The sequence below is a fragment of the Scyliorhinus canicula genome, chromosome 9 (genome assembly GCF_902713615.1).
Source record: "Scyliorhinus canicula chromosome 9, sScyCan1.1, whole genome shotgun sequence".
NCBI lineage: Eukaryota > Metazoa > Chordata > Chondrichthyes > Carcharhiniformes > Scyliorhinidae > Scyliorhinus > Scyliorhinus canicula.
In genome coordinates, this window is record NC_052154.1 from 70,263,252 (window position 1) to 70,287,861 (window position 24,610).

At 47.8% G+C, this 24,610-nt stretch overlaps 1 protein-coding gene across 2 annotated transcripts in view; it reads right to left on the bottom strand.

The window, feature by feature from the left end:
• Positions 1-1,255: 1,255 nt before the first annotated feature.
• herpud1 (homocysteine-inducible, endoplasmic reticulum stress-inducible, ubiquitin-like domain member 1) overlaps positions 1,256-24,610 on the bottom strand; it is a 29,132-nt gene continuing 5,777 nt past the window's right edge. Inside the window, exons 2-8 of one of the 2 annotated variants that reach the window (XM_038806872.1) lie at positions 23,968-24,045; positions 20,138-20,215; positions 16,609-16,727; positions 16,394-16,516; positions 12,659-12,994; positions 5,790-5,937; positions 1,256-1,949 (exon numbers count right to left, since the gene is read on the bottom strand). In XM_038806872.1, the coding sequence (XP_038662800.1) occupies positions 1,767-1,949; positions 5,790-5,937; positions 12,659-12,994; positions 16,394-16,516; positions 16,609-16,727; positions 20,138-20,215; positions 23,968-24,045 (1,065 nt within the window). In that variant the 3' untranslated portion in view covers positions 1,256-1,766. The remainder of the gene's footprint in view (positions 1,950-5,789; positions 5,938-12,658; positions 12,995-16,393; positions 16,517-16,608; positions 16,728-20,137; positions 20,216-23,967; positions 24,046-24,610) is intronic. The other variant, XM_038806873.1, reaches the window with a different exon arrangement.

Below are 24,610 nucleotides of genomic sequence, written 5' to 3' on the forward strand. Positions count from 1 at the left end.
TCATTGTCAGAGGCCTTCTGCTGCACCTCCTTGATCGCCGTCCCCTGCATCTTCTGGGTCTCCACCAACCTTTCAATCGACGCCTTCATAGGGGCCAACATCTTCGCCTTCAAGTCAGCAAAGCAGCTTTTTAAAAACTCTTGCTGCTCCTGAGACCACTGGGCCCACACTGCCTGATCCCCGCCCGCCGCCATCTTGTTTTTTCGCACTTGTTCTCTCTTCTCTCTTCTCTAAAGCCACTTTTTTGACCGCCCCACTCCTGGTCCACTCCATACTGTGCTGGGGGACCCTCACTGCTACCTTCCCACACCGGGAATCGTTGACAAAATGCCGCTGGAGCTCCTTAAAAGGGCCCGAAAGTCCGTTATCGGCGGGAGCTGCCGACCGTGCGACCTACCCAGGCATAGCCGCAACCGGAAGTGCAGGATTGTCTTCAACCACAACCTATAAACTTATGGCCTGGCATACCCCCTCCACTCTACCATTGCCATCAAGTTGACCAATCAACCCAGCTTCAATGAAGAGTTCAGGAACGCCGCCAGCAGCAGCGCCAAGCATATCTAAAATGGAGGTGTCAATCTGCTGAAGTTACAATGCAGGACTCCTTGCATGTTAAACATCAGAAGCAGCAGAGCCAAGGGGTCTGACAACCAATGGATCAGATCTAAGCTCTGCAGTCCTGCCACATCCAGCCATGAATGGTGATTGACAATTAAACAGCTGACTGGAAGAGGAGGCTTCGCAAATAGCCCCATCCTCAATGATGGGAGAGCCCAGCACATCAATGCAAAAGAAGCGGCTGAAACAGTGGCAAGTGGATAATCCACCATGGCCTTCTCCTGAAGTTCCCAGCATCACAGTTGTCAGTTTTCGGCCAATTTGATTCACTCACATGATATCAAGAAATGGCTAGGCCACATGATGCAACAAAGGATATGGGCCCTGACAACAGTACTGAAAACTTGTGCTCAGGAAAAATTAAAACTACTACAGTCAGAAACAAATGATGAGGAAGGCACTCCATTTACACTAACGCCTGGGTTTAAATTATGAAAAGGCATTAAAAATGAAAGAGTTCATAGAAAATAAAGGGAACAGAAATCTACAGTGTGTGCATGACTTGCAGTCAGCATTATTTAATGGAAACCCGAAGTCCCAGCAGAGCAACGCACACACTCTGCCTGTCAGAGGAGCTTTCAACAGGAACTAAAAATGGTCCGGAGAAAATGGATCAGAGAGATCAGGCAGTCCGCACTTCCATCAAAAATGCTTTTATTGTACTTTTTGTTATGAGAGTTGAAATCTAGGTTTACGTCTTTGCTAAAATATCAACAATGCTCATGTTTCCAATAAATGCCCATTGTAAAACGTACACAAGAGGGAGTAAGGACTTTTAACAGTTAAGTCATACTTGCAAAGACAAGTGTGTTGCTGGCCACAGCCGTTAGAGAAATTGAAAAAAGATGCTGTAAACTGTCACACATTACAGAGTCATCCCATGATGCAATTAACAGCTTCACGCGCGAGAGAAGAGTCTAAAGTACACATTTTATAATAGTTCTATATCTTTCCACTAATAATTTACAAAATTTACACTTTCATATCGCATACTACCCTGTGCTTCATTCGGAATCATACGCAGAGACCCGGTCACAGCAGAAAAAAATCTGTCTTCATTTTGCACAAAGCCCGGAAACACTGAAACTAGGATTGCACTTTTAAAAAAAAAAATAAAGAATACATTGCAGTCCTGTGTGGAATTGGAACTAGTTCGCCACAACCTGGGGACCTTCAGGAATCAACGAGGCAAAGAAGGTTTTGAAGAACACCCAGGTTTTATTTGCAAGCGTGGTCCTAACCACCTCAGCCTCTGGAGCCAGAGGGGCTTCTGTGATGTCATTGCTTCCAGAGTTACTCGTTCCATCAAGATCGTGATCCGGTGTCCCGCTCTGAAATTTACACACCAGACAGATCAAATTAGTATTTCTCACACCGAATCCTCGAGCCATAATTTAACTAAGAGTTATCTTTATTTAGCACACTTTAAAGACTTTCTCACCTGACAAGATTTTGCCTTTGAAACATCCCACGGTGTTTCACAGGAAGAGAATCATACAAAATTTGACACATTAGCAGAGAGAGTTAGGTTACAGAAATGTCTTAAAAAGAGAGCGGGCTGGGGGGAGCGGGGGAAGGGAGTGGGGAGGTTTAGCACAACAAAGGTCAGAGTCTAGGCAGCTGAAGGCACGACTGTCAATGGTGATGCAAAAGAAGATCGGAAAAGCACAGCTCTTGGAGGGTTGTCGAAGGTTATATAAAAAGGGATGGGCAAGGTATGGAAGAACTTTGCATAGAGTGACTGCACTCAAAACACAGAGGGCGGAATTCTCCGCAAGGCCCAACGCCGTCATGAAACCTGGAGAGGTTCACGACGGCGTTGGAAGCCTCTCCCGGCCCCCTATTCTCCCCTACCCGGGGGGGATAGGCAGGCCGTACCGGGAAACTCGGCGGCCGGGCCTTGGCCCTGGCTTCAAGGCCCGGCGCACCAAGAATGACATCAGTCGCGCATGCGCGGGTTGGACAGCTCAAACCCGCGCATGCGCGGTTAACGTCTTTCCCCTCAGCTGCCCCGCAAGACGTGGCGGCTTGATCTTGCAGGGCGGCGGTGGGGAAAGAATGCGTCCCCTTGAGACGCCAGCCTGATGATCGGTGGGCACCGATTGTGGGCCAGGCCCCTCCCGAGCACGGTCGTGGTGCTCGATCCCCGATCCGCCCCCCCTAGGCCCCACACTTACCTGGCGTGCCATGTTCACGACGGCAGCGACCAGGTGTGGTTGCCGCCGTTGTGAACAGGTCGGGAACGGCAGGCCGCTTGGCCCATCCGGGTCGGAGAATCGCGGGCTGCCGTGAAAAACAGCGGCCTGCGTTTCTCCGAGCGGCGCGTCGGAAAACCGGACACGCCATTTTTTGGGGGGGGGGGAATAGCGGGAGGAGACCTCCCGCTATTCTCCCACCCATCGTGGTTGCGGAGAATCGCGGCCAGAACATCTTGGCATTAGGGACTGGGTGCTAACTAGATTTATCTTTACAGGTCCAATAACAGCAAAGGGAACCAGAAAACATCCTTGTGACAGATAATCACAAAACAAACAGCAGAGGAAAGTGCACAGGCATGGCAAGGCGGTATACTGTAAGTTTCAATCTCCTGTTCTGTCATGCTTTGCATAAAGGGCAGCATGGTGGCACAGTGGCTAGCACTGCTGCCTCAGAGCAGCAGGGGTTCGGGTTCAATTACAGCCCTGGGTGACTATGTGGAGTTTGCACGTTCTCCACCTGCCTGTGTGGGTTTCCTCCGGGTTCCTCCCACAATCGAAAGATATGCAGATTGACCATGTTAAATTGCTCCTAAGTGTCCAAAGATTAGGTGGGGTTATAAGGATATGGTGGAGCAGCGGGCCTAGGTTAAGGTGCTCTTTCAGAGGATTTGCAGACTCAATGGGCCTCCTTCTGCACTGCAGGGATTCTCTAATTCTAGTTTGTTAGTTACAGTAGGAACAATGGAACAGGAGTAAGCCACTTGGCCCATTGAGTCTGCTCTGCCATTCAAACAGACTATGGCTGATCATCTCCCTCTACTGCCATTTCCCCCAAACTGTTGAGCATTTAGTTGACAATTTTTAAAGGCCAGATTTGGCTTTTCAAAGTCCTTCCACTGTCTTCGGCCTATTCCTGATGAGTGGATGGCCTGGAGATTTGCTCCAAGCCCTCCACTAACAAGACTCTGCGAAGGACCTTCTCGATCACTGCCTGGAATGCCTGCCACCCCAATTCCTCTTTCCCTTCAGTGGGTGCTCTATATTTTCCCAAATCTGAACAGGAGACTGGAAAGCTCAGCATTTACCCAATCATTGGGTGATCTGCACTCAACTTTGCTCTCGTCATAGTTATAATGTTAATCCCATCAACCAGTCTCTTCAAAACATCCGATTTAAAATACGCTTACAACAGTTCAAACAAATTGCAACAGTTTCTCTTCATTATGATTATGGGTCTTGTGGTAAGTGTTTTAACCCTATTTTGGGCTCAATTAGCCAATTAAAATGAATCAAACAAACTGAGAAACAAATGAAAGAGACAGGTCTTTAGATAAAAAGATCATCACAAATGAAACTTAAAACATCAAATGAGAGGGTCGATAATGCATCCCAGTCCCTGCGGTGCCCACTGGGTATGGAAGGCCTCAATGGTGTCGATAGACACTACATGCTCCCTTTCCAGTGATGTCCGGCTGCAAATGGAGCCATGGTACACCCCCTGCATCACCCACTGCCTGGACTGGTGGGTTACAAGTTTGACCTGACCCAGGAACAGTTTCATGAAGAGGTTCTCCTCTCCCCTCCCCCACCCCCCCCACCCCCCGCACCAGGTGCCCATAGATCTGGAGCGTGGGACTGAAGTGTAAACAAAACTGGAACAAAAGGTTTAAAACACTAAAAAAGGTCAGGCGGTCTAAAACACCCTATTATAACCACGATCCACAGATCTCAAGGCCACAGAAAAAGGCAGGTTTCTTGGGCGTCCGTGAACCAATCCACATTATGGCTGTATGGGACTGTTGCGTGCAACACCCTCCAACCCATGTCCCTGATGTTATGCAAAGGGTCCTCCACCAAATGGCAGCAAGGTGTGTCCAGGCGGTGGGCGAGGGCATGGAAGTGAAGGGTGTGCAGCAGCAGCCCATAGAGGATACCTCTCCACGCAATGCAAAAAGGGCACGGAGGGGATTTCCGCGGGGTGGCTCAGGCTGTGGAGCTCAGGCTGTGGAGCTCCAGCTCCCGAGGGAAGTTCGGGGCTTGGGGTCGATGTGAAATTCTGTCTGAGCAGGGGTGCGCTCAAATGGGCGTTCACCGCAAACCTGTGCCTCGAGATTACGGGTGCCATCGGGTCCAAACACGACTATTATGAGATCACAGATGGCACTGACCGTGAGCTGGACACCCATTGCCACGCGATACACTAACTGGGCTAGTTTAGCTCACTGAGCTAAATCGCTGGCTTTTAAAGCAGACCAAGCAGGCCAGCAGCACAGTTCGATTCCCGTAACAGCCTCCCCGGACAGGCGCCGGAATGTGGCGACTAGGGGCTTTTCACAGTAACTTCATTGAAGCCTACTTGTGACAATAAGCGATTTTCATTTCATTCATTTTCAACTCGTGGGGCGTCATCCAGTCCACTCCTCTGCCACCCAGCATGTCCCCGATCCTGGTCACCTCAGCAGACACAGCCCGTTTCTCCGCCAACCATCCAAAATGATATTGGTAGAGGTGTGGATTCCTGAGGAGCGGGTCCAAGGCAGTCACTACTCCAAATGGGGGGAGAGCTGCGGTGCAAGATGGCTACGTTCCAGACTTTGAGTATGTCAACCCATGCAAGGAGTTACAAAGGCCACTTCAGGTATAAATGAGCTGCACATCATAGTTTAGACCATGCATCTGGCAGAAAGAGTACATCACCAGACACATCATCTAGGAGGGGGCTCGGCCTAGAGGTATTCGTTGCAGGGTCTGGAGGTGGAAGGCTGCCGCCTGGGTGTGAAGACACACCAGCACCTGACACCCCCTCCCCCAAGTGGAGACTCCGAATCTCAGCAACAACCTAGTCCAGTCTTTTATCCCAGGGTAACTGTCTTCGTCAAACCACTGCATTAACTTTATTTGGACTTGTTTGGCCTGCCGTGCTACCACCTTCATATCCTCTATCCAGATAAACCATGTGTAAATTTCACTGACCTCTTCTTGCACAATATCCTGGCCGTCCTGATTCTCTTGTTGCTCTTGGTTTACACGATTTGGATCGGCTGCCTCAGCTGGTACGTCAACATTTGGTACTGGCTCAAGCGGTGCTGGATGCCTGAACGGGAACCAACCAGCACGATGCCTGCAAGGGAAACAGGACACACATTCAGTTCCCAAGCAAACAGTAAAGCACATCGCCCAGTGATGGGCAATCTAGGCCAGTGATTGGGCCGCATGAGTGACCCTCCTTCATCTCAGTGGGCCGCATGATTGAAATCAGGTTTGTTCAAAATCAAGACACCATGAATAAGATTAAATACATTTAACATGCCAAATATTTCAGAACAAGTTATTAAAATGTTTAATCATTTGTATATTAATGGAAAGCTTCAAATGGAAAAACAAAATATTTATACATTGGAGTTGGGGGGTTCAATAATAAGACACATCACTTGGTGTGGTACGAGCTAGACAGATTTGCATACTGCTGTTCAACATTGATTTAGTTGCGCAAGGTTCAGCTTGATCCAATTCAAGGTGGTCCACCAGGCCCACATGACAGTGGCCCGGATGAGTAGATTCTTTGGGGTAGAGGACAGGTGTGGAAAATGTGCAGGAGACCAGCGAACCATGTCCACATGTTCTGGCCGTGTCCAAAACTTAAGGGATACTGGCAGGGTTTGCGGATGTCATGTCCAGAGTATTGAAAACAAGGGTGGCAATGAGTCCAGAGGTGGCACTTTTTGGGGTGTTTGGGAAGATCCGGGAGTCCAGGAGGAGAAAGAGACAGATGTTTCTGGCCTTTGCCTCCCTGGTAGCCCGGAGACGGATATTATTAGCTTGGAGGGACTCCAAGCCCCCGAAGTCGGAGACCTGGCTATCGGACATGGCTAGCTTTCTCGGCCTAGAGAAGATGAAGTTCGCCTTGAGAGGGTCAGTGCTAGGGTTCATCCGGGGGTGGCAACCATTCATCAACTTCTTTGCGGAGTTCTCTCAGAGTTGAATAGCTGGCCAACACTCAAATCAAATTAACTATGCAACAGGGAGTGGTTAGCACTGCTGCCTCACAGCTCCAGGGACTCTGGTTCAATTCTGGCCTCGGGTGATAGTGTGGAGGCCGCACTTTCTCCCAGTGTCTGCGTGGGTTTCCTCCAGGTGCTCCGGTTTCCTCCCACGGTCCAAGGATGTGCAGATTAGGTGGATTGGCCATGATCAATTTCCCCTCAGTGTCCAAAACGTTAGGTGGGTTACTTGGGTAGGTTGAAGGCGTGGGCTTAAGCAGGATGCTCTTTCCAAGGGCCAGTGCAGACTCGATGGGCTGAATGGCCAACTTCTGCACTGTAGAGAATCTATGATACTCACTCCCTGTGCAGAGTTTGCAGGTATGGTAGAAAGGTACATGGTAGGAAGTAAGAGACTGCTCTGTTTCATGGAGACATGGCTCACCCCTGCCTCACTGGACTGTGCCATACAACCTGACGGCTTCTCAATACACTGGATGGACCGCGCACCATCAGGAAAAGTGATAGGTGGAGGGGTTTGTCTCCTGATCAACTCCTCCAGGCGACCCTGGCGAACTATTGCTCTTCAGACCTGGAATACGTGACTGAAGTGCCGCTCATACTACCTTCCACTTCTGTCATCATCACGGCTATCTACATCCCCCAGGCAGGAGCGAAGACGATGCTTGACGAATTGTACACCGCTATAAATAACAGTGAAACAGAATACCTGGAGACCTTGTTCATCTTGGTCAGCGACTTCAACTAGGTCAACCTCAAGAATGTACTGCCAAAATTACACCAAAACATCTCCTGTCCCACCAGGGGTGCCAACATCCTTGACCACTGCTACACAAACATCAAGGACCCCTACCAATCCATCCCCCGACTGCACTTCGGAAAATCGGACCATAAAACAGTGCTCATCTCTCGGCATACAAACAGAAACTTAAGCGGGACTATCCGGTTAAGAAGGATGCTGGTCCGAGGCAACAGAAGAGCTCCTTCGTGACTGTTTGGAGTCAGTGGACTGGTCCATATTCAGGAACTCAGCGGCCAACCTAAACGAGAATGCCACCACTATCACAGACTTTATCAGCATGTGTGTAGAAGATTGCATGCCAAAGAAGGTAGCACATGCATTCCCCAACCGGAAACTTTCCCCAACCGGAAACATTCCCCAACCGGAAACATTCCCCAACCGGAAACCTCGGTTTAATCGTGAGATTCACTCCCTATTGAAATCCAGGTCTGAGGCTTTCTAGACATGCAACACCCTGACCTATACAAGAAACCCAGGTATGACCTCCGCAAAGCCATCAGGGATGCCAAGAGACAATACCAGATTAAGTTAGAGTTACAGACTGACGACACGGACTCTCATTGGTTGTGGCAAGGCTTAAACAACTTAACAGGCTACAGAGCCAAGTAGAATCTCCGATGGCAGTGCACCCCTCCCTGATGAACTCAATGCATTCTTTGCTTGTTTCGAGCAGGAAACCATCAAACAGTAAACTGCCCCAGCAGCCTCAGACACACCCATACCTATCATCACAGCTTCCGAAGTCAGATCAGCCTTCTTAAAAGTGAACACTTGGAAAGCAATGGGTCCTGCCGGAGTCTCTGCTTGTGCACTCAGATCCTGCGCGGAACAACTGGCAGATGTGTTCGTGGACATCTTCAACCTCTCCCTACTCCGTTCCAAGGTTCCCAACTGCTTCAAGAAGACCACCATCATACCGATGGCAAAGAACAACCAGGCAACGTGGCCTTGACATCTATCATCTTGAAGTGCTTCAAGAGATGGTCATGACACACATCAACTCCATACTCCCAGAATGCCTTGATCTACTGTAATTCTCATACCGCCACAACCGGTCCACAGCAGACACCATCTCCATGGCCCCACACTCATCCCTGGAGCATCTCGACAACAAGGACTCCTATGTCAAACTCCTATTCATCGACTACAGCTCCACCTTCAACACCATAATCCCAGCAAGCTCATATCAAAGCTCCAAAACCTAGGACTTGGTTCCTCCCTTTGCAACTGGTTCCTCGACTTCCTGACCCGTAGACCACAATCAGTAAGAATAAACAACACCTTCTCCATGATAGTCCTCAATACTGGGGGCTCCACTTAGCCCCCTACTATACGCCCTACACACACGACTGTGTGGCAAAATTTGGCTCAAACTCCATCTACACGTTTGCTGATGACACAACTGTCAGATTTCAAACAACGATGAGTCAGAGTACAGGGAAGAGAGATAGAGAACCTAGTGGCATGGTGCAACGACAAAAATCTCTCCCTCAATGTCTACAAACTAAGGAACTGGTCATTTACTTCAAGAAACAAAGTATCGTACACACCCTTGTCTGCATCAATGGTGCAGAGGTGGGGGATGGTTGACAGCTTCAAATTCCTAGGTGTGCACATCACCAACAATTTGTCCTGGTCCACCCACGTCAACACTACGACCAAGCACAACAGCGCCTATACTTCCTCAGGAAGTTCGGCATGTCCACATGGAACCTGACCAATTTTTACAGATGCACCATAGAAAGCATCCTATCTGGCTTCATCACAGCCTGGTATGGCAACTGCTCGGCCCAAGGCCGTAAGAAACTACAAAGAGTCGTGAACATAGCCCAGTCCATCATGTGAACCTGCCTCCCTTCCACTGACTCGGTCCACTCCTCCCGCTGCCTTGGGAAAGCAGGCAGTATAATCAAAGACCCCTCCCACTCTTCCAACATCTTCCATCGGGCAGGAGATACAAAAGTCTGAGAACACGCACCGACAGATTCACAAACAGCTTCTTCCCCGCTGTTACCAGACTCCAGAATGACCCTCTCATGGACTGAACTGATTTCTTCACACATCTTCTCTACTGAGTAGTACGACACTTCTGTATGCTCACCCGATGCCAGTGCCTATGTATTTACATTGTGTATTTGTGTATGTCCTATGTTTTTACATGTATGGAAAGATCTGTCTGGACTGTACACAGAACAATGGGCGCGATTCTCCGAAATGGAGACAAAGTCCCGATGCCGGAGTGTTTCACTCCGGGATCAGAGCCCGCTCCCAGCCCCCTATTCTCCCGCCCCCAGAGGGCTAGGAGCGGCGGCGCATAACTGACGCGGTCAGCGTTGTGTAAATGAAGTCACCCGTGCATGCGCGGTTGCCCTCCTTCCCGAGGCCCCCCTGCAAGAAGGTGGCGGATGGATCTTGCGGGGCGGCGGTGGAAAGGTGGTCCTCCTTTAGGGAGGTCGGCCAGACCCCATTGGAGGCTCCCCGCGGTGCAGGAACCTCCCTCCCCCGCCACCCCACCCAAGGCCACAACCCCCAGCATTCCCGCGCAGTTCCCGCCGGCAGCGGCCAGGTGTGGACGGCGCCAGCAGGAACCTGTTGTGTTGGGGCGGCCGCTCGGCCCATCTGGGCCGGAGAATCGCCGCTCGCCTTTTGCAAGCGGCGAGCGCGATTCTCCGAGCGGCCAGCCGTGATTCTCGCCACGCTAGTTTGGGGGGGTGAAAATTGCGTGCGGGTGCCGGGGCGGGACTTGTGCGGCGGCGATTCTCCCACCCGGCGTTGGGGGGGGGGGGGGGGGGGTAGTTCCGCCCAGAACTTTTCACTGCACCCAAGTGCACATGACAATAAATCAAATCTCTAGCAAAGTCAGTTCAAAGTGACATATCTTTGTGATTCTTTTCCACATTTCAGTAGATAAAATTGAGCAAGATTAGGGTTGTTCAAACACTAAATAGCATAAACAAGGAAGCCAGCCATTTACTTCAGCTATTAGGCTGTAATTGAAATAGAGAACTTGAAAGCAGCATTGAAACTAGTAACCCTTAAATGAGATTAAAGACTAGATGGAAATTCAGCTGAATGCAGGCAATAATCAGAGCCCCCTGTCTGTTGTGTTTAGCACTGAATTCCATTCAATGATATATTGGACTTTGAAGCATTAAGTTTACTGAACCCTGACCTTTCCATCAACAGCTCACTGAGATACGTCAAAGAGAACATAAAGTAAACTACACGAAAATGCCAATTTAAACAAACCACATCAAAGAAAACTCTCAGCATTCCAATTTCCCGAGCCCCTATCGACCGTCTCCCAGCTACTCCTAACATTCTAGAGGAATCTGCCCAAAAAGAGAATTTGCTTTGCTCCTTACCACTCGCCACCAGCTTTCACCATGTTAGAACGTTTCACAGGACACCAGTGCTTCAGCTGGAAGGTGACTGGGGGCCACGAGCACACACGGATGGGACACTTATACGATGAACGCTGCTCCCTTCCCATCAGTTTACTACAGATGAGGATTTTGAATTGCGCGGGCGCCAATGGTTACAGGGAAGAGGCTGGAAAGTGGAGCTGAGGCCAAGGTCAGGTCCGACATTATCTTATGGAATGGCGGAGCAGGCTCGAGGATTGAATGACCATCTCCTCCTACTCCTGGTGTTAACAGCATTGACAGGGTGTTGGTTGCTTGGTTACTGTCCAGGTGCAGAACGAGGGGCTGGGCACGATGGGAAAGGTAGCAGCAAATAATTGAAGCAGAACTGAGAATTATTACTAACATAATTACTGATATCCAAACATTGTGTTATGGTGTGAATCTGTAATAATCTCTGGAAATAATTGTGTTTAAAGATGGCACAGTTTAAAGCATCACCGTCACTTGGCTCAATGCCTGACGCTAATTGTGTAGCGCAATGGCATTAAACGCAGGGTTGCCAACTCTGGCTGGACATATTCCTGGAGGAGTTCTCATACGATTTTACACCTCCAGCAGCCCTGGCCAATCAAACAACAATCCCCTAATCACCAATTCTGCTATAACTCATAAATTAAAAAGTTCAGAGAAAATGCCCCCAGTGATTTTTTTTCTCTGCAATATTGTCCAGGACAACCCGAAAGATGTGCTGTTAGGTAATTTGGACATTCTGAATTCTCCCTCTGTGTACCCGAGCAGGCGCCGGAATGTGGTGACTTAGGGCTTTTCACAGTAACTTCATAGAACATAGAACAGTACAGCACAGAACAGGCCCTTCGGCCCTCGATGTTGTGCCGAGCAATGATCACCCTAGTCAAACCCACGTATCCACCCTATACCCGTAACCCAACAACACCCCCTTAACCTTACTTTTTTAGGACACTACGGGCAATTTAGCATGGCCAATCCACCTAACCCGCACATCTTTGGACTGTGGGAGGAAACCGGAGCACCCGGAGGAAACCCACGCACACACAGGGAGGACGTGCAGACTCCGCACAGACAGTGACCCTGCCGGGAATCGAACCTGGGACCCTGGAGCTGTGAAGCATTTATGCTAACCACCATGCTACCGTGCTGCCCTGTAGCAAAGGGGGTTACAAGGGGGCATAACTATAAGGTTCCTGGTGGAAGATATAGGAGGCATGTCAGAGGTAGGTTCTTTACTCAGAAAGTAGTTTGGGTGTGGAACGCACTCCCAACTATGATAGTGGAGTCGGACACTTTCGGATCAAGCGGTTATTGGATAGGCATATGGAGTGCACTGGAATGATTGGGAGTAGGTTGATTTGATCTTAGTTTCAGACTAGAATGATAGAATTTACAGTACAGAAGGAGGCCATTCGGCCCATCGAGTCTGCACCGGCTCCTGGAAAGGGCACCCTACCCAAGGCTAACACCTTCATTGCAGTGTTAATGTAAGTCTACTTATGACATTAATAAAGATTATTATTATTATAGAATTATAATTCTTGGAGATTCCAGCTCTGGAGAGTTGGCAACCCGACCACTCAGACAGATGGGGTGTGCTAACGAGAACAAATTCCTTTCTCGGCACCGCGGAATACTTACAGGTACATTAGCAGGATGGCGCTCACCACCAACACCACGCGGCTCATAGACGAGTAGAAGTATACGATGCTGAGGAAAAAGCAGGCACGGGCAGCCAAGTAAAGCCAATCCAGCCAATCGCGGTTCAACTCGTCATCGTCATCCATCACCGGGCCTCCTTGCGCGTTCATCCGGAGGTTCTGGTTGGCTGGTGGGTTGTTGAGTTGAGGGAGGGGGGCATTCCGATCTGCCGGCAGGTTGACCAGAGGGGGCTGGTTGGGTAGGTCCGGAGGCGTCCCCGGGGCGACCACTGGGTGTTGCTGCGAGTTGGTGGCGGCGGCAGCAACTGCCGCTTGACTGGAAAAGAAAAGAAAAATTCAAAAATAAATCCAAGAATACCTGGCTTGCTTTGTTACTGGGTGGATATTATTCGCACTGCACAGGGACAACCATTTGGTCAAAGGGTTACAGAGAAAACTGAAGAGTTTTATTACCCCGTAAGGATACTTCAGGCCACTAATTAACTAACGGGCTGATTGCTATTGGTATTTATTTCAAAAGGGAAACAGATTACCCGTGGCAATGTCTGTTGGAGGCTCGAGGTATGCTAGCCGAGGACCAATTTGACTCTCTGCAAGAACTCGGCCAAGTCGCAACACTCACCATCGCACTCCACCCCAACCCCGCAACCCTGGAAATTCTCTCTTTTTCGACACTTATCCAATTCTCTTTTGAAAGTCGTGACTGACTCTGCCTCCCCGCTATTGGGATCAGTTTCTCCTGGTTTATCCTGTGTCCAGGCCCCCTCCCCACTCCACTCGCGCACACACACACCCCCACCTCACACGTTTCGATCAGATCTCCTTTCAACTTCCTCTTCTCGGGAAATCAGCCTCAGTTTCTCTAAACTAACCACAGAACTGAAGTCCCTCAGTTTCTCCAGTGGTTAGAATTTGGTGTCAGTGAAACGGTGCTGACTGCACCTGGTTTTCTGAAACCAGCTCAAGCAGCATAGCTTCAAGCGCAGACTTGGGCAGGGGAATAAGAGTCAGCCACATCAACCTGTTCAGTTAGTATTACAATTCTATTTATCACACATTGCTCTAAATTCTGACCTAATAAAAGCTTTCAATTGGCTGATAACGCCGTGTTTTGGGGAAGAGAATTCCACATTGCTTTTACTTGTTGTTGCGTTTTCTGATTTCACTCTTGAAAAGCCTAATTTTATTATTGCCTTTTGCTTTGCAGGAGTAGAGTCAGCAGGGCAGTGACGGGCATTGAAACACCGGTTATATTTACCATATATCATGGCATACAAGTCGACCCGGCGTACAAGACAACCTCATTTCCTGAAGGCTAAAAATCATGGGGGTGAATTCTCTGCCTCGCACCGTCGCTGGCAGCGGGATTCTCCGCTCCCACTGCTGGCCAATGGGATTTCACACTGTAGCCACCCACCACCGGCAGGAAACCCACGGGCGGGGGTGCGCTGCCAGCAGAGCGGAGAATTCCACCGGTGGAGAATTCACCCCATGGTTCTCAATGTATAAACTGACCCCTCCTTTTTAGCATGGCATGCTGTCATGCATTAGAAGTCAATTGCAATTTTTCATCCTGTTTTACTGTGCAATACCTTATAACTGGGCACAAAGGATCAAGCAGGTGAGTGAGCGGTGTTGGGCAGTGAATCCACTTTAGCCATTGGATATCACTGACATTTCAAACTGATGACCAATCACATCCACACTGGTTGTTCACTTTTACACTCGGTATTAAGTCGGCTCCTGTTTGGGGAGGGATATTGAAGTTTCACCGGTCGACTCGTACAGTAAAAGGAAAAGGGAGGGAAAAAATGGTGACAAAAATTCTGAATGTTGATGGCCAGGTGCTAAAGACGCAATGGAGGCAAATGGTAGAGCTCCCTATCTGGCTCTCCGCTATTCCAAAATCAGTGACGGCAACATCCACGATTATCCCCAAGTAGATGGCTGATACAACTGCTGCCACTTTTTGGGAGGACGCCAATCAGGTTATGCTGATAGCGGACCACTGGGGCAAAACTCAATTTCACCCAGAGACTAAAAACAGCCCATAATGTCATCATGGGTGGGGCAGGAATGGTGAACATTCAGATATCTTAAGACTACCCACACATTCCCTGTCTCTTTGGGAAAAGGAGCCTGTGCCTGCACTAATCATTTGCCAAGATCAGGAAGAGGGCCTGCTCCTTTTCACCTGCAGATGTGGGGTTAGGGGTGGGATAGGTGGGGTTGGGGGTGGGATAGGTGGGGTGGGGTATTGTGTGGCAGAAAAAGTGTTTTCTCCCATAGACTGAAGAAATGTGTTGTTGGAAGTGACGCATTTCAATGCAGTGGCACTGTTTCCAAAATGTAAACTTTTCAAATATTAATCAAGCAAAATAACCTTCACTTATTTTCAAATCGGGAGACATTTCAGATACAATAACTCAGAGTACATAAGAAGAACTCGGAGCAGGAGTAGGCCATCTGGCCCCTCGAGCCTGCTCCACCATTCAACGAGATCATGGCTGATCTTTTGTGGACTCAGCTCCACTTTCCGGCCCGAACACCATAACCCTTAATCCCTTTATTCTTCAAGAAACTATCTATCTTTACCTTAAAAACATTTAATGAAGGAGCCTCAACTGCTTCACTGGGCAAGGAATTCCATAGATTCACAACCCTTTGGGTGAAGAAGTTCCTCCTAAACTCAGTCCTAAATCTACTTCCTCTTATTTTGAGGCTATGTCCCCTAGGTCTGCTTTCACCCGCCAGTGGAAACAACCTGCCCGCATCTATCCTATCTATTCCCTTCATAATTTTATGTTTCTCGAAGATCCCCCCTCATCCTTCTAAATTCCAATGAGTACAGTCCCAGTCTACTCAACCTCTCCTCGTAATCCAACCCCTTCAGCTCTGGGATTAACCTAGTGAATCTCCTCTGCACACCCTGCAGTGCCAGTACGTCCTTTCTCAAGTAAGGAGACCAAAACTGAACACAGTACTCCAGGTGTGGCCTCACTAACACCTTATACAATTGCAACATAACCTCCCTAGTCTTAAACTCCATCCCTCTAGCAATGAAGGATAAAATTCCATTTGCCTTCTTAATCACCTGTTGCACCTGTAAACCAACTTTCTGTGACTCATGTACTAGCACACCCAGGTCTCTCTGCACAGCAGCATGCTTTAATATTTTATCATTTAAATAATAATCCCGTTTGCTGTTATTCCTACCAACATGGATAATCTCACATTTGTCAACATTGTATTCCATCTGCCAGACCCTAGCCCATTCACTTAACCTATCCAAATCCCTCTGCAGACTTCCAGTATCCTCTGCACTTCTCGCTTTACCACTCATCTTAGCGTCATCTGCAAACTTGGACACATTGCCCTTGGTCCCCAACTCCAAAGCATCTATGTAAATTGTGAACAATTGTGGGCCCAACACAGATCCCTGAGGGACACCACTAGCTACTGATTGCCAACCAGAGAAACACCCATTAATCCCCACTGGGCATACTGGGCGAGAGTTTGTGTGGCTACATTCACCCTGGGGCAATCTCTCTATTAATGAATGACAGTATTTATAAGAATAGAGAGGGGCATCAATCGAGGGTCATAATATTGGAGCAGAATTGGAAAAAAAAAGAGCAGTGAAGCAGGAATTACCCCAAGAAAGCCCCTTCAAATTCATTTTAAAAGAGAATCGTAGAACAAGCTAGATACTTACTATTGCATATAATACTGCCTTGCGTACATCTGCTGGAGCCAGACAATTTGCTGAGAGCTGTATAGATTGTATGCAGCTAGACCAGACATTCCCATTGGTCTCTGAGGCTCTTCTCCTGCAGGCCTTTCAATGAAAAATTGGAAGACCAGTTGAAGTACTTAACCAATGAAGAAAAACATTAGGTCAGTGAAGTTAGAGACTCTCTTCATACTTACCAGGCGCCATATGCCCAAGGAAAGGAGGCAGGTCCTCGGTGACGGAGGCCATCTACAGCTGCTGATGTGGGGACAGTGAGGGTTTCTTGACCAGAGGCTGTAGGTGTAGCTGTCTCCTGCTTACAGGAGCAATAGAGAAACAAAAAGAGAAGTTAGCTTGCATCTCCAATCCAATCTCTACGAGTGGAGGAGAAACATGAACAGTGGACAGAGGAACAATCAAAATTACTGTCTGCCATTTTGTTTACCTCTCCCTTTAAAGGTACCTGGGAAAAGTTAATTTTGATCTATTCCCAAATCAGCAATAACTCACAGCTACAGCTCCATGATAATATTTGCACTTTCCTTATTTTTTTCTCTATTCAGTAATCCAAGGTTTATGATTTCCAATACCCAGAGCAGACGTGCTGGAGCCACATTGTTGTGATTCACCCCAAAGCGCCATTTGATCCCAAAAAGGAAACAATTCACATCCCTGAACTAAACAATTGGCTTTAGGCTGTGTAATATCCCACACGGGAACGTCGGGGTGTGAATGCTCTTCTTTCCCGTGCTCCTTGTGGAGTACGAGTTCCCCCCCGAGGGGGTGGGAATATCGCAATTACCCAATGCATGCAAGGTCAGCCAGTAAGGCACCGATCAAGCAGGAACCCAGTAGGGGTCTACCGGGTAGTGTATATATCGTTTGTATAAATAAAATTTTGTTCTTATTTTATTCGGTGTAGTCACCCCATGTCCTTATTAAAGGCCGGACTAAGTAAAACCTTTGGTTCTGTCACCCACAACAAGGCAAATAATTCATCTTGGCTCCAACAACCTGATTTACACTTTGGCCGATTTTCTACTCCATTGAAGACAGTAGGCAGGCTGCCCATGTACCATCACCTGTTTACTATCTTTACCCAGTGAATCTCTGTGACACTGACTAAATCCATTCACAAAAAAAATACAGATTTATTAAATTCCAATGCAAAAGGTATAAATTAAATAGGATCCAGAACAGCAACAACTTCCAATTAGATTCCTCCTATGTAGGATTTTAGCAGAAGACTAAAACCAATTAGGATATAAATAACTTGCTCGCAACTTAAGACACAGCTGGGCACTTTGCATTACCACAAGTATGCAAATCTTCAGGGCAGGGAACAACATTCTTTGAAAATAGGTTTCAGTGTGTGCTTGGCACTGCACCTGTTCTCATCCAGAAGGTAGCTTTCAACAGTATTTCAAAGCAAATGGCAAGAAGCCTCACACCCTTCTGACGGCATCTCAATAGCTGGGCTGATTCCTTCCCTCCACAGCATAGCAGCATGCTCTCAAATTCATAGCACTTTAAAAATACTGAGTGTGCCTCAATGCTGTACTGTTCAACTCCAGTTAGAATTGAACATTTTCACCCTCATTGCAGTTTTTATTTAAAGTGCAACACACTTTAATATTAATATTTTATTTCTATTCTTTATGTCTGAGTCTATCTTTAGGCACATGTATTAAGTGTTGATGCTTACAAATGTTAACATTTATATGTTTACTTTGAAAGTATGAAAACAAAATGACCCAAGCAATTCAAGGAGGAAGAAAGTAAGAAGTAATCTCTATCAAACCTTTGGGCGAGTTAGAAGAGGGAACAGAGGGTGTGGTTTTCAGGTAGCTTTGAAAGGCAGGGTGGCAGGGTGGTGCAGCGGTTAGCACTGCTGCCTCACAGCGCCGAGGGCCCAGATTTGACTATGTCCGCGGGTCACTGTTCGTGTGGAGTTTACACATTCTCCCCATGATGTGCAGGCTAGGTGGAATGGCCATGCTAAATTGCCCTTTAATTGGAAAAAAAAAAGAACTGGGTACTCTAAATTAATATTTTTAAAACCTTTGAAAGGCAAGATGAGAAGCAGGGCAGCTCAGAGTCCAGGGTGTAAGACTCCAGGCACTTGAAGACTCTGCCACCACTAGTATAGAAAAAGCTAACCTACATGTAGATAGTCCCTCTCACATCCCAGGACAGCCTAAAGAGCTCGACAGCCAGCTGACTGCTTCTGTAGTGAGTCACTCCTCGTTTGGAAGGTGAACGTGGCAGTCAATTTGCATACAGCAATTGGCCACAAACACCAATGAGATAATGGTAGTTAATGGGAATTGGTGCTGTTGGATAAAGGATAAATGTAGACCAGGACACTGCAAGAAATGCCCTGTCCTTCAAATAATATTAGGGGACCCTTAACATCTGCATAAGGGGGCAGATGGGGGCTCAGTTGAATGTCTCATCCAAATCATTGAGATAGTACAGTCCGTAAGAAGATCAAATGCTCAAGTCTCTGGAGCTGGCTTTGAACGTCATCAGACGGAGATCCTGGAGATGAAGAAAGGAAATTCACACTGAAGGATGACCGCAGAGATAGAGTCCTACCATCAGCAGGTTAAGTGGCTTAGAGGAGTTACGAAGACAGGAAGGGACACTCGACCAACTCAGTCTCTACCTCAGTTCTTAATTCACAAATTTGGCATCTACTTTAGCAGCAGTATCCTGTACCCCAGGCATTGTCAAAGTCAGGGGCACGACCTGCTATAGCCAGCTATTAACGCTGGCTGCAAGCAGCCTTCAAAATGGCCACGAACATATTTTTAAAATGCAGCCGTATTGAGCGGGCACGCATGCGCATCGGTATACGGGCACGCATAGGCAGTGTGGCCACATTTTTTACTATACAGTCGCAGCCATTTTTAACAAGTTTGTGTGGGGGGGGGGGGGGGGGGGGGTGTTATCAGGGGAAAAAATGCAGAAACTGAAAATGTTTTCATCCTCTAGAAATTGGAGGTTCACCACATTTCATTTAAACATGACAAGGTAAGAGAAAATGGTGGGTCGCGCAGGTCAGCTGGCGTGGGCCGTGAAGGTCAGCTGGCGTGAGCTGTGCAGGTTGGCCGGCGTGGGTCGCGAAGACTGGCTGGCATGGGCAGCGAAGGTCTGCAGGTTGGTAAAAATGGGTCCCCGAAAAAAAAAGTTTGAAAACCACTGTTCTACCCTACTATATAAATTATGGAATGGGAGGGACTATACAAGTGGGGCCATTCATTCACTCGCTCTTTGATTATCTATCAAAGATTAGCGAAAGCATTAACAAAAAAGCCAATTAATTTCTGGCTTAGAGCAGAGGGATGTGAGCTCAGCGCCAAATCAAAAGGCAGGTAAACACGATTAGTGAGAGATGGAGGAGGTGGAATTGATAACCACCTTCCTTGAGGCCCAGCTTCCTGCACAAGAATGGACAATCTGCATTTCTGTGCACAGTTTTAAAGCTTCTAGTTTGCAGATACTGTGGCAGTCAGATCAGTTTGTACAACAATGTGTGATGTACAGGGGCCCTCACTTCACTCAACTAAATATCAAATTAAACAAAGGCCACAATCCCCTTGGTCCTGGTCATGTTCCCGTCTGCAGTGCGATACAGGCTTATAAAGCTTCAAAATCTATACAGTCGTGCTCGGTGTGTGCGTGCTCCCCCCCCCCCCCCCCCAACCTCATTTCCCCTTTTACCGTCACATTTGCTGCCTGCGTTGATTCAGATCCACTTCTCAAGTTACAGACCAGGTGAAGGGTGTGGTATTCGTCATTCTGCGGGAGACAAACGAATGAGGAGAGACAATTAGCACAAGATCCGCTCGAGGAATTACTGGAAGCAGTTGGGCAGAAACTGGCTGGCAAGACCTCCAAAAAGAATGTCAAGTTTAAAATTGCGGATTTTGATTTATATTTCTCAACTCCATCAAAGTGAGGAAATATATATTCTAAGCCAAGATCTTTCTTTGTAAAGAAATAATTTTGCTGAGGCAGTGTTTTTTAAATAACTAATATACGAATATTACCATTGCAAAGTGTTAGGATATTGTTGTAAAACCTTTTGTCTGCCTTGTGTTCCCCTTTTTAATCCCCATCCTGCTGCCTGCTTGAATCTGCAGTCTTCTGGTTAGCTGCTCCAACATTACTGTGCCATTTGGGATCTCTGTTAAACTACAGATTTTAGGCAGAGCTGGAACACCTTGTCCTAATGGACCAGGCCAAGACGTCCCTTTAGGTTCTGTGGCAGAACTCATGATGTTGATTTGATAGACTTGGCAAGCAGCTAAGTAGGATTCTTAGCCAATTCATTGCCTATGATTGGTGAAGCCAGTCAGAAACTTTCAGGAAAGAAGGCGGGTCTTCTGCAGAGCTCAATTTTGTCTTCAATTCTGAGCAGGTTTCAGCCACGTCATAGCTGGAAGGCACCCTCTCTCTAGTTTGGAGTCAGCCAAATTGGCACAGTAATGTTGTAGCAGCTAACCAGAAGACTGCAGATTCAAGCAGGCAGCAGGACAGGGATAAAAAGGGGAACACAAGGCAGACAAAAGGTTTCACAACAATATTCTTACACTTTGCAGTGGTATTATTCATATATTAGTTATTTAAAAATCACTTCCTCAGCAAAAATTTTTTTTTTTTTTACATACAAAGATCTAGGCTTAGAATATATATTTCTCCAAGCCAGTTCTGTGAAGGCTCTCCAATGAGAAGGCAAACAGTACTCGTGTGGAAGGCTTCTGGAGTAAGAAAATACGCAGTCACTGACCTGGGGCGAAATTCTCCGACCCCCAGCAGGGTCGGAGAATCGCCTGGGGCCGCCGAAAATCCCGCCCCCGCCGTGGCAGAGATTCTCCGCCACCCGGGAAGTGGCGGCGGCGGGAATCACGCCACTCCGATCGGCGAGGCCCCTGCGGCGATTCTCCGGCCCACGATGGGCCGAAGTCCCGCCGCTGGGAGGCCTCTCCCGCCGCCGAGGTTTGAACCACCTCTGGCGGCGGCGGGATCGGCAGCGCGACCGGGCCCCCGGGGGGGGTGCCCCCACTGTGGCCAGGCCCGCGATCGGAGCCCCCTGCTCAGACTCCGGGCCAGTGCCCTGGGTGCACTCTTTCTCTTTCGCGGCTGCCACGGAAGAGAAGCCCACATTGCGCATGCGCTGGTGGTGACGTCAGCGGTATCTGGCCGCTGACATCACCGCCAGCGCATGCGCCGACCGGCAAAAGCCTTTCGGCCAGCCCCGCTGCCGCCGGTTTTTTACGCCAGTCTTCTGGTGCCAACTGCTCCGGCGCGGGGCTAGCCCCCAAGGGTGCGGAGAATTCCCCACCTTTGGGGAGGCCCGACCCCGGAGTGGTTGGCACCACTCCCCTACGTCGGGACCCCCCGTCACGCCGGGTAGGGGAGAATCCCGCCCCAGGTCTGTAACGTTTAAATCCTTTCTCTGGGAGGCTGTGAAGAGATTGAACTGGGAGCATTCTTTCAAATACTGCTGCCATTGTGCACAGGAGTCAGGGCTTTAGGGTGCTTTTTCCATGGGCCGGTGCAAACTCGATGAGCCGAGTGGCCTCCTTCTGCACTCTAGGGATGCTATTCTGAACAGAAGGCCTCCAAAAAAAGATTGTTAATATTTTACTTATAAATCTGGTGACTGTAACTCAGTGGAGCAGTCGAGGGTTAAAGATCTCAGGAAAACACAAATTATTCGTTAATTCATTTATGTTGGGATTCTGGGGTCTCTTGGGCTGGAACTGACTGCACACTCACCCAGGTAGTCGTAACAAAAGGTAGGCAACAACTTGCTAACACCATCTGCTTAAAATTTTCAGATTACTACAGCTGGTATCAGTATTGCTGCAACCCATTCTTGTGATATGTATCCATGAATTAAATCATAAAGGACATATACCTGGTAATAACCAGTGTTTCTTATATGGTGCAGCCTGGCTTGTATATGGTTTCAGCACATGGTTGCTATGAACTGGGCAACTTGTGTGACCAGCTTAACTGAGGACCAAATAATCAGCAGCTACTTGTTTAGCGTTGCAACCTACAAGCCTTTCACCCCGGTACCGACCTGCAAGCAAATTCAGCCCAGAGATGAAAATCTCCTCTAATCAGATATGAGCTCAGGTCAATCCAAATAACATTCTTAGCAACCACGAGACCGTAGCCTAATTCATTGCTGATTGGCAACTCCATTTGGCATTTGCAAGACTCATTAGTGCTACAGGGGATTGTAGCTAGAATTAAAGCTCTCTGCTGGAGAACTTTACTCTGCTTAATCTGTGCAAAAGGTAACCTGCAAGTGCTGCACAATGACACCACATCTGTCAATTGGAGCAAGTGTTGCCCTCACGTCATCACCCTGATCAACAGTAGATATTCAACCAAATCATGCTAGCTTAATGACAGTACTTCGGTGAAATAGCACATTCCTTCATTGGCATCACTCTGTGACTTCACACTCTTGGGTTCAAGCTCACACAAGGGTTGAGAGAAGGAACCAGCTTGCATTTTTATAGGTGCCTTTCATGATATTTCAAAGTGTTTTACAGCAATGAAGTACAATCAATGTTTTAATGCAGGAAATGCAGCAGTCAACTTTTCTTTAATGCACTCATGGATTTACTCACTCGTGGGATGTGGACATCACTGGCTAGGTCATCCCTAATTGCTCTTGAGAAGGTGGTGGTGAGCTGCCTTCTTGGACTGCTGCAGTCCATGTGGTGTAGGTAACCCACAATTCATGTTAGGAAGGGAGTTCCAAGATTTTGACCCAGCGACAGTGCAGTACTCCCTTAGCACTGAATTAGAGTGTGACCCTAATTTACAGGAACGTGCTCAAGTCCCTAGCATGCGACTTGAACCTGCAATCTCCTGACTGCTAGGTAGAAGTGCTACCAACTGAGCCAATGCAGATGTGAACACAAGAAATAGGAGGCGATCGTAAGGCCTCTTGAGCCTGCATCGCCATTTAATACGATCATAGCAGATTTGACCTTGGCCTTGAATCCACTTTCCTGCCTGTTCTCCATCATCCTCAACTCCCCGAGAGTTCATGCTTCAGTCTTTCTTGGCCTTAAATATATTCAATTATCAAGTCCCCGCAGCTCCATGGGGTAGAGAATTCCAAAGATTCATACACAGCCCTTAGGCAAGAAATTCTTCTTCATCTCACTGTTAAATGGGACCCCTTTTTCTGAAACCGTGACCCCCCCCCCCAGCTCAAGATGTCCCCTTTGAAGGGGAAACACACTCTCAGCATCTGGCAAGCTCCCTCGGAATCATACGTTTCAACAAGATCACCTTCATGGGGAAAACAGGAAATTTGTTCTCTTCTATCCCCATTGATTGCACACATTTAAATCAATACAGAAGGAATATTTCTAGAAAGCATAAGCAGGACAACACTGAACTCGACTGTTATACTGACAAATGCCAATATGAAATTGTTTTGAGTTACGCAGCAGGTTTGCATGGGAGAAATGTCTCCAGTTGTTTTCTCGCCTCTAGTAGGAGCACACAGTACTGACCTTGCGTAGCACGTCCCTCAGTAAAAGATGGTCAGGCAGCAGCTTTCCTGAATAAATTAGCCGTTGCTCGGATTCAGCCTGAGAAAGCAAACACATGCAAGTGATGGTCAGTCACAGATGTAGTTGGCACTGGATGTGTGGGATTGCTTTCAATCCTCCTCAAATTTCAATGGTGCTTCTGCCATTCAACCCATCATAAGCAAAGTGGCCTTGGATTCACTCCTGGTCTTAGATGGATGAGGCACTTGCTTGTACAGCAAGTGTCACTGCACTTCAAAATTATTTGTTTTCTTAAACAAAGCACTTTTGAGGCGCTCCTAGGAGATGTGCGTAGGTGCTGAATGAATGTCACTTTCACACTTTACGAAAAATCAGCCAGAAACCTTCAAGTTGACAGTGATTCTGAGGGACCCAAATCAACGTGTGCTGACACCATTGCTGCCTTACGCTATTTTTTCTTTTTAATAAACATTTTATTGAGGTCTTTTTTGGTATTACAACAACACAATAAACGATGTACATGAATCTATAAACATAGTGCAAAAGCCATCTCCCTCCCTTACAGGTCCCACCTTTATTAACCGCCTACTCTAAGCTAAACTACCCCCCCCCCCCCCCTTCTGCTGACGATTAATTTTCCGCA